At 44.7% G+C, this 13,001-nt stretch overlaps 1 protein-coding gene across 4 annotated transcripts in view; it reads left to right on the forward strand.

The window, feature by feature from the left end:
- MGAT5 (mannosyl (alpha-1,6-)-glycoprotein beta-1,6-N-acetyl-glucosaminyltransferase) overlaps positions 1–13,001 on the forward strand; it is a 402,706-nt gene that overhangs the window by 224,986 nt on the left and 164,719 nt on the right. For all 4 annotated transcript variants that reach the window (XM_018062080.1, XM_018062074.1, XM_018062092.1 and 1 more), the window contains 2 exons: positions 7,418–7,494; positions 8,369–8,458. In XM_018062080.1, the coding sequence (XP_017917569.1) occupies positions 7,418–7,494; positions 8,369–8,458 (167 nt within the window). The remainder of the gene's footprint in view (positions 1–7,417; positions 7,495–8,368; positions 8,459–13,001) is intronic.

A 13,001-nucleotide genomic window follows, 5' to 3' on the forward strand; every position in this document is an offset into this window, starting at 1 on the left:
GGAGTGGATTGCCATTCCCTTCTCCAGAGGAACTTCCCAACCCAGGAATTGGACCCTGGTTTCCTGCATGGCAGGCAGATTCTTTACTGTTTGAGCTACAGGGAAGTCTTAAAAAGAAATGCCACATCAAAATACATGTTGTCTTCGCTATAATTAATACTCAGAAAAGTGAGCCTTCACAAAGGAGGCTCTCTTTGGAGGGTCAGCTTTCATTCTGAAATAACTCTCTTCTGTGTGGGGCTCACTTACAACCACACCTCTCTTCCTTTCTCCCACCTCCTCCTCAGCCCCCACCCTCCCCACACACATCCACTCCCTTCCCCTCCATGTCCTCACTTTATCATCATCAACCAGAAGCATGTAGCTGACTTTCTTACAGGTGGTACCATCCACAAGCATTGACAGAATCAGATTAAGAGTGACACCTGGCTTCCAGCCTCTTGTTATGAGCTTCTTTTTATAACTGTATTTCTGGATCACTTTTGTCCCTCAAAATGAACAATGGTTATCATTAACTTAATGTGAGTTTGAGTAGGTGAGTGTTTTATGATGCTGCATGGTTGATCGTTTACTTTAAAAACACAACAGCATCTCCATGTGTGTGCATTGAACTGGGCAGTTAAAAGATAAAGGTTTCCATGTGTGGTGACCCGTGTTTGTGCTCGGTTTGTAAATGTATCAGGACAGTTAGCATAGAACTCACGAAGATCATATCTCACAAAACCATAAGCCTCTCTTTTTAAATACTGATAAGGTTTAAATATCAGTAATCCACACAGGGAATGGGTCCACTTCCTCCCTCTCTGCTTGGGAAACAAGTCTTTTTTTCACTGCTGCTCCTTCTGTCGTTTTTCCTTGTGTGGAACTCAGATTCCTTCGGCTTGTTTAGTGCGTGGTCTGGAACTCAGAGTTTCTGGTTTAGGGATTCCCAGTGAGGACTGCTCACCCCCTTTCTTCTGTGGCTCATTCTCCTTCTCCTCCCTGCACTTCTCTGGAACCGAGGCTCTTCATCCCTTTGTAACGGTAGTTCATATATTTGTTTTAAAAAAATTCTGCAGAGTTGCCAGGGTGCCAGGCAGTAGGCGGGGGGTAGCCGAAGAGTGGCTGTCCAGCCTTTCAGGAGGTTTATCTGGGGATGGGGTTCCGCTGATGTGTGCTTCGTTCTGCTGTATGTGGTCACTCCTCAAGCCCTGAGGAGCTCCTCGAGGATGCAGACCGTATCTTTCAAGGATGCGGCTTTGACATCTCAGCACATGGCAAGCCACAGGCTTTGGGGAGAAATTCCGAGTAACTGTGGGCTGAGTTTGGAGGTAGATGCTGAGGATTTTGAAGCTTCTTTCCAAACCATAAGATGAGGTAATTGTCTTCCTTGCTCAGGAGGATGTGGTGAGTGTAAAATGTGATAATGCGTGTACCAGCACTTTCAAAAGGCTGGTCGTATATCTTGAGAGGTCACGATCATCCACCTTCATTTCCTGAATCACCCTTATTCTGTTGTCACCATCCCTCTGAGATTGTCTTCACCATTTACTTCCACCCTGTTCTCTCCCACTTTCCTTCCTTCCTTCCTCGGGCAGAGAAACGCATGAGTTAAAAAGTCTATCTGCCTGATTGCATATCTCTCGGTCTCCGTCACTTGCAAATGTATAGTTGAAATCCCGTTGTGTCTCTCTCAATGTGTATACACATGTTAGGGCTGTCGGGGAGAATCTGTTTCCACGCTTGACAGGAGCACCTTGCTCTGGATGTGTTTATGGCGTCTTTGGTCTCTTTTCCTGCGGTACATGTGCTCTTCCTGAGTCGTAAACATTTTTGATAATAAAACTGTTCTCTTAGATTCAACCTAATATTTGACCTCTTACTGCTCTGATAAAACGATAGTTTTCACACCTAGATATCGTGCCTTTTTTCTAATACCTGGTCGACAGCGCCATAGAATCATTTCAGAGGTGATGTTTTCAGTGCGGGGCACTACTTGGGCTGGTTATGGGGGTGAGAAATGAAACTGAATCCTGAACAATAGTAAGAACTGAGTTTCTGCATATGAAATGCTACAGCTGTACCCAGACCTCTTATAATGAAGCAGTTTAAAACTTGAAAGGAAAAAAAAAACCAACCCTGTCCTCAGAATTCTATAAAAGTTCATTAAGAATGTTTCTTAAAGGTCCAAGAAGCAGCAAATAGCATCTGAAGCCACAATCTATATAAATACTTCATTTCAACTACAAGGTACAATCTCTCAGGGGTTTCATAGTTTAAAAAGCTACAATCACATCATGTAACTACATAAAAAACAGTGCTGTTAAGTGGAACTGCCTGGCCTAGACCATATACATTTCTGCACAGTCTTTATGGAATCTGCACAAAGAAATCTCTTCTCCCTTTGCTCCGATTAATTGTTCTTATATGTGAGTTTCTTTCTATTCCAGTATATCCAGAGTGGTGAAATTACAAGGCCAGCCACGTAGCCAAAGGTTGCTCCAAGAGTGCAGGAGATGGGCCATTCCTGAGGAGAGAATGTATGAGATCAAAAAGAACAAGTGTTTTACTATTACTTGAGCACAAGTGTAACCTAAATATTTCTATATTAAAGCTTAATGTGCTTTCTTAAAAAAAAAAAAAGAGCTGAGTTTCTTTGCTTGCATTAGCATCTTATTGTGCATTTTATCTTATATTAGTACCTTGCCCTTTCACCATTAAAAAAACAATTTGACATGTGGGGGAGCATGGGGAAAACAGCAGGAAGAACCTTCTAGTAACATATCTTGGCAGAATCCTGTCTCCTTTTTTGGAGGGGCCTCATGAACAGTAAGCTAAATGCCCCTTGAAAAGTAGTCATGTTAAAAAGCAGAGACATTACTTTGCCAGCAAAGGTCTATCTAGCCAAAGCTATGGTTTTTCTGGTAGTCATGTATGGATCTGAGAGTCGCACCATAAGGAAAACTGGGCACTGAAGAATTGATGCTTTTGAACTGTGGTGTTGGAAAAGACTCTTGAGAGTCCCTTGGACTGCAAGGAGATCCAACCAGCCCATCCTAAAGGAAATCAGTCCTGAATATTCATTAGAAGGACTGATGCTGAAGCTGAAGCTCCAATACTTTGGCCACCCAATGTGAAGAACTGACTCATTTGAAAAGACCCTGATGTTGGGAAAGACTGAAGGCAGGAGGAGAAGGGAGTGACAGAGGATGAGATGGTTGAAGGCATCACGGACTTGATGGACATGAGTTTGATCAAGCTCCGGGAGTTGGTGTGGACAGGGAAGCCTGGCGTGCTGCAGTCCATGGGGTCACAAAGAGTCAGGCACGACTGAGTGACTGAACTGAACTGAGATTGGAGGCTCTTCCAGAGGTAGAAAAGTCTTCTTTTTCTGTTAGAAAAATCTAATAAAAACATGATTCATTGGGTTTTTGTCCTCGTGATGGAAGCAAGATGGGGAGCTGCCCTGTGAGGTGTGCTGAGACTCTTCAGGGCCTGGGGGGTAGTGGAGGGTCTTGTTCAGGTTACTTACTGGTGGTCAGATTCGGGGGGCATTTCAAACCCATGCTCAGAAGAAAGGCTGGCACTTCCTGTGTCTCCCTTTCACAGATCCCGCCTACCTCAGAGCCTTCAGCTGCTGAACTGCACTTTTGGAAGCCGCCATCTATTCAAACCCATCGCTGTGTAACAAATAGCGAAAAAAGCCCTCCTAAGATCACAGAAATGCAGGGGAGGCCTGTGGATGAGCTGACACACTGCCGCTTGGTAGAGGAGTGAAAAACACTGTGGTCTCAGCTTAGTCTCCTGCTTCTTGATGCAAAGTGCCAGGTGTTGGGGGTGGGGGGGGGCAGTCAGGCAGAACATGTGAGTGTTCATTCAGTCCAGCAGCACTTGCTGAACGCCTGGTGATGGAGCGGAAAGACTAACCTTCCCACAGTGCTCTCATGTCCTAGGCAAGGGGGTGGACAGATGCAAAAAAGAGAATAGGATTGCTCACTGCCATGGGAGGGCCAGGAGCTGAAGGGGCAGCCCTCAATCCTAACTCAGTCTTGATTGAACTTGGGGATAGGGAGCAAGGATCTCGGCTTTCTTCAGGTGGGGATGGATGCTCCAACTCGGCTTTAAAAAGGAGGAAGGGCTTTAAGTGCATGGAGGAAGGGCACACCTGGCAGGAGAGTACCTGCAGATGTCCTTTAAAATGTCAGTTCAGCAGGTCTTTGAAGAAGCGAGGATCCTCTTTTGGGGGTTCTCATAGCATAGCAAACACCAGGGGCTGAACCTGTTTTTGTAAATAAAGTTTTATTGGAACACAGCCACACACATCATTCCATTCCCCTGTTGTGATTGCTACATCCCAGCGACCATGTGGCCTGCCCAGCCTTAAATATTTATTGTCTAGCCTTTTGCAGAGCAAGTTGGCATAACGGAGTTTTTTCCCTTGAAACGCTTAGATGAAGTGGGCCCACACTGCCAGCAACCAGGCTTTGCCTGCACCCTTCATGGACCTGCTGGTTAATTTTATCACCTGGCGGTTTCTCTTTGCCCCACACAAGCATACCTCCAGCTCATTTAGTTGCAGTAACTTCTGGCTCCAAACATCCAGAACTAGAATAATACCTATTGTGTGTAACAAAAGAGAGGTACTGACCGCTAATGCATGCATGCATGATAAGTCGCTCTAGTCTTTTCCGACTCTTTGCAACTCTATGGACTGCAGCCCAACAGGCTCCTCTATCCATGGGATTCTCTAGGCAAGAATACTGGAGTGGGTTGCCATGCCCTTCTCCAGGGGATCTTCCCGACTCAGGGACTGAACCCGAGTCTCTTACGTCTCATGCATTGGCAGGGGGGTTCTTTACCACCAGCACCACGTAGGAAGCCTACTGACCCCTAAGGATCCCCTTAAATGTTCAGTTACCCCCAAACTTCAGCAGTTCTAGACTCTGCTTAGTTTCTCAGAACCTGTGCTGCCTCTTATTTGCTTGTTGAATGTGAGCAAAATTGGAATCAGTCATCGGAGCAGTAGTCATTGGAAAGCATCTTTCTTCTTGGTAAGGCAACCCATCTGTCTGAGGATACTGGAGCTGGCAGTCGCCGTGCGAGTGAGACAGAAGGGGAACTTTCGGGAGATCCAACATTCAAGCCTGCGGTTATTTTAAAAACAAAGAGAATTCATTTCCAGAAGCAGCTGTGCATTTGAAACCCTGCTTTCCTGGATATAGCGATTGAAAGTTGTGTGGAATTATACAGCAAATGCCAACTCTTAAGCACCTGCCATGGTCTCTGATACCAGCCGATAGGAGTGCCAACCAGGCTTGTTACAAATGTTAACTTATTTAATAAGACCTGCATGAAATAGAAGTGCAGTGATTCTGATTTTACAGATGGGAAAACAAAGACTCCAACAAGCTAAGTGTTTTTTCTGTTATCAACTAACTGACAGCCTCCAACCTATGATAAGGAAGATACTGATTTTATGCTCTAGTTATCCTTAGCAGGTGGAATGCTCATTGAAAAGGCTCAATCAGGAGGTCTGAGATTTCTGTTTTAGACTCTCAGATGAACTGAATTTCAGGGAACAGCTACAACTAAAATTCCTCTTTGCACTAACTTCTGTTTTAGCCCTAACAGCCATCAACATTGTTTAAATACCACTGTCAAATGACATTGTAGTTTGGGACCTAATTTCTGACCAGTACTTTGAATTGAAAATGGTCAGCAGTGAGAAATGGGGACATTTTCCAAGCATGTCTGGAAAATATAGTTGGTCCCAGAAGAGAAGCATGTAGGTTTAGGATTGTCCTAGTTTCCAACTAAAATGATCGTTCCTAAACAAACACCTGATCATAATTAACTTCTCCTTAAAATTTTTCAGTGCTCCACCAGCCATGCCCTTAGCACAGAGGCTGGAGTCTTTGTGGCCTTTCTGGTTTGGGTCCTGCCTGACTCTCAGTTGTTGTTGTTCAGTTGCTAAGTCGTGTCCAACTCTGCGACCCCATGAACTGTAGCACACAGGGTTCCGCTGTCCTTCACTGTCTCCTGGAGTTTGCTTAGATTTCATGTCCATGGAATGAGTGATGCTATCTAACCATCTCATCCTCTGCCACCCCGTTCTCCTTTTGCCTTCAATCTTTCCCAGCGTCAGAGTCTTTTCCAGTGGAGTTAGCTCTTCGCATCTCAGTACCTCACCCTCATTTACTCTCATCAGATCAGGTCCTACATGTGGACGTTTCGCTGAACACCATCTTTACCATGTCCCTCTACCTGGCTCACTCCTGCAACTTCACATCTCAGCCGAGATGTCTCTGGATGCAGGAAGTCTTCTCTGATGCTTAGAGACTGGTATGAGCATCCTTCCCTGGCCCCTCCCTAATATAAGGCCTTTTAAGCTACTGTTCAGTTGTTGACCAGTTTGTCTGTTGTCCGTCACTTAACCGTAAGCTTCTAGAGGGCATTCTTTTTAGTTTTGATTCTGTAGTTACAAGGAATAGGAGTCCACTTGAGCTTGCTGATAGAAAGGGAGTTTATTGGGAGGAAAGATTGGAAAAATAAGGAGATCTTGGTGGAAATATAAGAACCAGGTCTATAAGAAGTTGTACCTTTCACAAGCATCTTGGGGCTTTCTGCACCTCTGCACACCTTCACCTCTCTCTCCTGGGCTGCCTCAGCTCAGGCACTTGTGTGTTTTGTTTTATTGTAGTATAATTGATTTACAGTGTCGTGTTAGTTTCAGATATACAGGAAAATGGTTTCTCTTTTTTATATATATATATATTTTTTCATATTCCTTACCGTTACAGGTTATTATAAAATATTGAATATATTTCCCTGTGCTGTAACAGTAAGACTTTGTTATTTATTTTATATATAGTAGTATGTACCTGTTAATCCCAAACTCCTAAGTTATTCCTCCACTACACCCCCCACTTTCCCCTTGGTAACTGTAAGTTTGATTTCTATATCTGTGAGTCTATTTCTGTTTTGTAAATAAGTTCATTTGTACCACTGTTTTCAATTCCGTAAGTGACAAGCGCATGTGTTCCTGAAGCTGCTCATGACCTCAGTTTGTCCTCGTGGCCCAGCCTGGCTTGACCCAGGGACCCTCCTAATCATCTGGCTTCATTTCCTGCGCCCCCACCCCCCACCCCCGCCCACTTGTTTGCTTTGTCAGTTTCACAGTTGCAAGTTTCTAAGTAATCACTATGGTTGGCCTGACTCTTCCTTTCAAACTTGGCCTCACCCATCACAGGCCTCCGACCACCCTGGAGACTGGCTGTGGTTGGGTCAAGTCCTCACTGCAGACCAGTCAGCATGTCACCAGCTGGAGGGGTCAGAGCCAACGTGGCTCCCAGGATAGACTTCTCTTTTCTGTTTCTCTTTCTGCCCCGCACTTGCCATAAACTTGATGGTATCCTTTGTTCTTTTCTCTCTTTTTCAGATATCATTAATGGAGCTCAAGAAAAATGCGTATTGCCTCCTATGGATGGCTACCCCCATTGCGAGGGGAAAATCAAGGTAAGTAAAGAGCAATGTCCTTTCACTGCCTCCTCCTCGACCTGCGCTGACAGCCCCTGGCTTCCCCTCCCTTCTCTTCTCCTCCCCGGCGATGCAGATGGGTGATCAAGCCCTCTTTAAGGAAGTCATTTAAGGGGTGTATCAGCCCTGCCAGTTTGGGGCTGTGGCCATGACAACCATTCCCTGCTTATGCCAGCTCCATGGGGTTAGTCAACAGTGACTAACTGGTCAGACTGAAAGAGCTGGGCCATTGCAGGCACCTGCTGTGTCTGAAATTGCATTCCCTCTCTTTCCCATCCTCCAGCGGGTGATCCTTCAAGAGCCAAAGACAAGGAGCTTCCGTGATTTAGTGTCCAGCTCCCTTCTCCCAAGTCCCCAGGCCTCAGCTGTGAGGTCTCCAGCTTGTTATTTAAATGTCACATTTGCCTGTGCAGTTGAGTGCCCAGATGCTGTTGGCCACTCTTTGACTCTTAACGTTTGTTTGTTTTTCACTGCATTTATGTGGCCAAACCTTGGGGAGACCACTCCCTGCTCAGTGGTTTTCAGAGGAAAGTTTCTGTTCAGACATCGCTTAGGATGGCGAGAGAAGCCCCAGAGCGTTTTAAATGGCTCCCATATGGGACTCAGGTACGCACTGTGCCCCTGCCTTGATTCCCGTGCTGTTTTCCAGGCTCCATGCTGGGGCTGGTGCAACTGTAGGTCTCTAGGAGGGCACTCTCGTGCCAGGGTCTGTGAGGCACTTGCCCTTGAGGAAACATTCCTCCCACCAGTGCTCCTGGGCTTTGCTGCTGGAGCCATCTCACGGCCTCTAGGCCGACGTGCCTGCTCAGGGAATGGCTGCTCACCAGCGCTCTTCCTGCTCTGGTTGTTTCAGTGGATGAAGAATATGTGGCGCTCGGATCCCTGCTACGCAGAATACGGAGTGGATGGGTCCACCTGCTCTTTTTTTATTTACCTCAGTGAGGTGAGCGGCTTCTTGTGTCTTTCGGGGGGTGGAGTCCATGTGTGTAGTTGGTCGGTTCCGTAGCTGAGCCTGGAATTTGAAGAGCTTAAAAATGTATATTGTTTTTACATGAACGGTTTATGATTTCCTTCTTCATTGCTCTCCTCTGTCCCCAGGTAGCATGATTTTTTTTCTCCCCTTGAGGAAAAAATAGTCTGAGTTCACTAATTTTTTTTTTAACCAATTTTAAAAAATGTAGTAAAATACACATAACAGAATTTACCAGGTTAATCATAAAGTGTACAGTTCAGTGCCATTAAGTACATTCATGTTGCTCTGTAACCATCGCCACCATCCATCCATCTCCAGAACGCTTCATCTTGCCAACCTGAAACTGTTCCTATCCAACCATGACTCCACAGCCTCCGCCTTCTTCCAGCCCCAGCAACCACCGTTCTACTGTGTCTGCCTCAGATTCTGATTGCTCCAAGTCCTCCTATAAGTGAAATATACAGTATGTGTCTTTTGTGATCCGCTGATTGCACTTAGCATAGTGTACTCAAGGTTCATCCATGTTATAACAGGTGTCAGAATGCCCTTCCTTTTTGAGACTGAGTAATATTCCATTATGTATACAGACTGCATATTGTTGCCCATTCATCTGTCAGTGGGCACTTGGGTTGCCCCCAGCTTTCATCAGTTGTGAATGGCACTGCTGTGAGCATGAGTGTACATGTAACTCTTTGAGACCCTGATTTCAATTCTTTTGGGTATATGTCCAGAAACAGAGTTGCTGGATCATATGGTAATTCTATTTTTAATGTTTTGAGGAACCACCGGACTATTTTCCATAGCAGCTGCGCCAATTTACATTCCCACCAACAGTGCACAAGATTCTAACTTCTCCACATTCTTACCAACACTTGATATTTTCTATTTTTTTCTTTTTTTCTTTTCTAATGGCCATGTGAATGGGTATGAGGGAGTATCTGACTCGTATCACTGGTTGTATTTCCTTACTGATTAATGATGTTCAGCATCTTTTCATATGCTTCTTGGCTGAGTGAGCTATTTATTGTACTTACAGACTGAATTATTAACTTTCTCCCTTTTTTCCACCTTTTTATCTGAACGTCATTTTCATTTGTACCCTTGAATTTAAATAGCAGCTTGTTTTTTAAGAGTCACAGGGCATTTTTACAGACCACATGGAATCTGTTACATGCTTCAGTGATTCATTTCACCTTTAGAAAGGTTGATGGAGTGGGGTGGGGTTAAGACTTTATTCAGAGCCAGCTACAGGAGGGAACTGAGCAGGGAATGAAAACTCCATTGGCTCTATCCCCCATCCCTTATGGGCAGTGGCAGTAGCCCTCAGAGCTTGTGGAATGGACGCTGGCTAATTTTAAGGGTTGTGCGCTTGGCAGGCTCTTGGCTTCCATCTTCTTTTATTTGCACCCCTGGTTTTGGTACTGTTGTTGTCTAACCAGTACTTAATAACATCTCCCTGGTGATGCCATGCAGAGAGGAGAATGCCTCCATTCTGAGGCTAAATGAAATGTTTTTGCCATACTTTTCCTTGTGGGATTCCGGTGTCTCTCCCCTGTGGCATAAGATGATGGGGGATGGAAGCCAAACCAGTATTGCTGTAGGGCATGTGGGCCTGGAATCTGTGAAATTTGTCCCTCTTGGCACCCTTCTCTTTCCTCTGTAAGAGTCAGACTTTTTTTTTTTTTTTGGGGGGGGATGAGGTTGCTCCATGACCACCCCAGGGCCATCATGGGAACCGTCAGAGTAAATGATAGTCAAAATGCCTCTTGGAAATGAAAAAGCTCTGAGAGCTGGGTGTGTGATGTACCTTATTAGCAGGCTGCTGACGAGTTGATTCTGTGGCGTGTACTTGAGTGTGTTTCACGCTTGGGTGGCCTGGGGCCCGCCTCCCCACTTTCTTCTCCAGGGGAGTAAGACCTGGGGCTATGGGTGAACCTTCACTCCAGTGAGAAGTCAACTGAAGGCACCTTTCCTGCCCTGAGCAAAAAGTCCCATTTTTTTCCCATTTCCATTTGATAGAATTTAGCCACTGTCTAGCTGGGCTCCCTGATTGACAAGAGCTAATTCCACACCTTCTTAACAGTTTGCATCTTGGGGAGGACTGCTGAAGTGAAGGGAGAGGAAGAGGATTTGAGGTGCCCGCTCCAGCCTGGGTCTTCATTTCCTGAGCCAGAGCTGGGGAGGTGCGGGAGGATGGTTCAGATGAAGAGGACTGCGATTACGTATGACCTGGTTCCCTTCCTCTGAAACAGCCCCCCTACCACTACCAGAAGGGAAGGGAGGATGTAGCTGAGATGAGAGAAGAGGGAACTTCTGTGGAGGTAGATTGAGAGGAGTGTGGGATAGACTGGGCTGCATGAAGATGTGATGGATCCTGTAGACTGGACATCGGAGCCTGGGTGTCTTGTTTCAGAGCCTTTAGCTGTTTTCTTCTCCTTCCTGGACATGGAATGGTGCTTTGTTTGCCCTTTCTACCTATTCTCCTCTTTTCTTATGCAAATGATCAGACTTTTCTTTTTGTTCCACTGAACTCAGTTCAGTGAGCACTTATTGAACATCTGTTCTGTTCATTGATTGTCAACAGTTACTGAGAATTCATTTGCTTGGCACCATGCTATGCATTCATTATCTTTAAAGTCTAATAGAAGAGAAAGCATGGATCCAGGTAAATTGAGCCAGGAAGGGGTCCTGGGAAACAACTAGGAACTTCTTCAAAATTTTAATGTGAAAATTATCTTGAAACTCTGGCACTTAAAGCAAATTTTTTTTCCTTTTTCAAAGCATCTTAATAGGTACCCTATAAGAGAAGAAATGTAATCAATATGAGCCTTTCAGTAGTCAATACTGTCTTAGAGCCTCACTCCTGACTTCAGCTTCTGTTTCTGATGCTTGCTAAACTCTGTGCTCTTGGAAAAGTTGCTCTCTTTGTGCCTCGGGTTCTTCCTTTATAATATAAAAGTTTTAATTTTGTTTTTAAAGAGTCCTACCTTGAGGATTCCTGAGTCTATATGGGACCATGCTTAGAGTAGAGCCTGATAAATGATAATTATTTTAACTGATGCTTTCATGTTTTGTTTTGTTTTTTTTTTTACTTTACTTTCGTGGAGGGTATTTAGTTTTTTTATTGAACTGTGGCTGACTTACAATGTTGTCTTAGTTTCAGGTCTATGTGTGTGTGTGTATATGAAATATATATATATTCTTTTTCAAATTCTTTTCCCTAATACGTGCTAAGGTGCTTCAGTTGTGACCGACTCTTTGCGACCCTGTGGACTGTAGCCCACCAGGCTCCTCTGTCCATGGGATGCTCCAGGCAAGAGTGCTGGAGTGGATACCACGCCCTCCTCCAGGGGGTCTTCCCGACCCAGGGATCGAACCTGCATCTCTTATGCCTCCTGCGCTGGCAGGTGGTTTCTTTACCGCTAGCGCCAGCTGGGAAGCCCCCTTTTCCTATATAATTACAACGTGTTGAGTATAATTCTCTGTGATATATAGTAGGTCCTTGTGGTTTATCTATTTTATATATAAAATAGTGTGTGTGTGTTACTCCCAAATTCCTAATTTATCTGTCCCCCCACACACACCTTTCCCCTATGGTAACCATAAGTTTGCTTTCTATGTCTGTGCATGATAGATTTTTGATGTTCCCGTTATTTGAGTACAGTTGTGGAGTGTCATATAGCCCGGGACATTTTCTATTGGGACCTTGATTTCCTTTCAGAATTAGAATGAATTTCTGGTTCTCATTCACAGATCTCATTTAATTCTAGATCCCTAGACTTCTAGTAGTATAGAAGAATATAGTTCTCCTTGGCTTCCTTTCTCAGGATGTGATGCTTGTTCATATTAAAATCACGAACCGGATGTGTGGAGCCGCAGTGCACCTTTTGCCATTGTTAAAATGAAATTATTAGAGATGTTTCCTAAACCCTGTTAATTCTGTTCTAGTAGTCTGTAAATCCTGGACAACATCTATGGCTTTGTGGTGCTGTGTTTGTCTTTTTTTTCCCCCTCTTGCTTTCTTCACACTTTCCTCCTTTTGTTACTTCATTTAACCTGTATCGTATGCCAGCTTACTCTTGCAGTTGGGAAGGTGATTGACAGACATTTTCATTTGATTTTTTTACTTCATCAGTGAATACACTGGTGACTTTGATTCTTTTCTTAATCCTTATTGAAGGGCAGGGGATGAGATGATTAGCGTCACCGACTCAATGGACATGAATCTGAGCAAACTCTGGGAGGTAGTGAAGGACGGGAACCTGGTGTGCTGCAGTCCATGGGGCTGCACAGAGTCAGACTTGACTTAGGGACTGAACAACAACAAAAATTGAAGAAGGGCCAGTTCTCGTTTCCATGTACATTTAACTTCAGAGCTTTGATGAATATGAAAGAGGACATGAAGCAAAATCTCCCATAGTCAGTCACTAGTTGAATCGAGGCGTTTAGATTCAAACCAGTCTTAGAAGACAGCACTCTCCCTGCATTTTTCTTCCCCCGAAACGTCTAATCT

Source organism: Capra hircus, chromosome 2 (assembly GCF_001704415.2).
Source record: "Capra hircus breed San Clemente chromosome 2, ASM170441v1, whole genome shotgun sequence".
Taxonomy (NCBI): Eukaryota; Metazoa; Chordata; class Mammalia; order Artiodactyla; family Bovidae; genus Capra; species Capra hircus.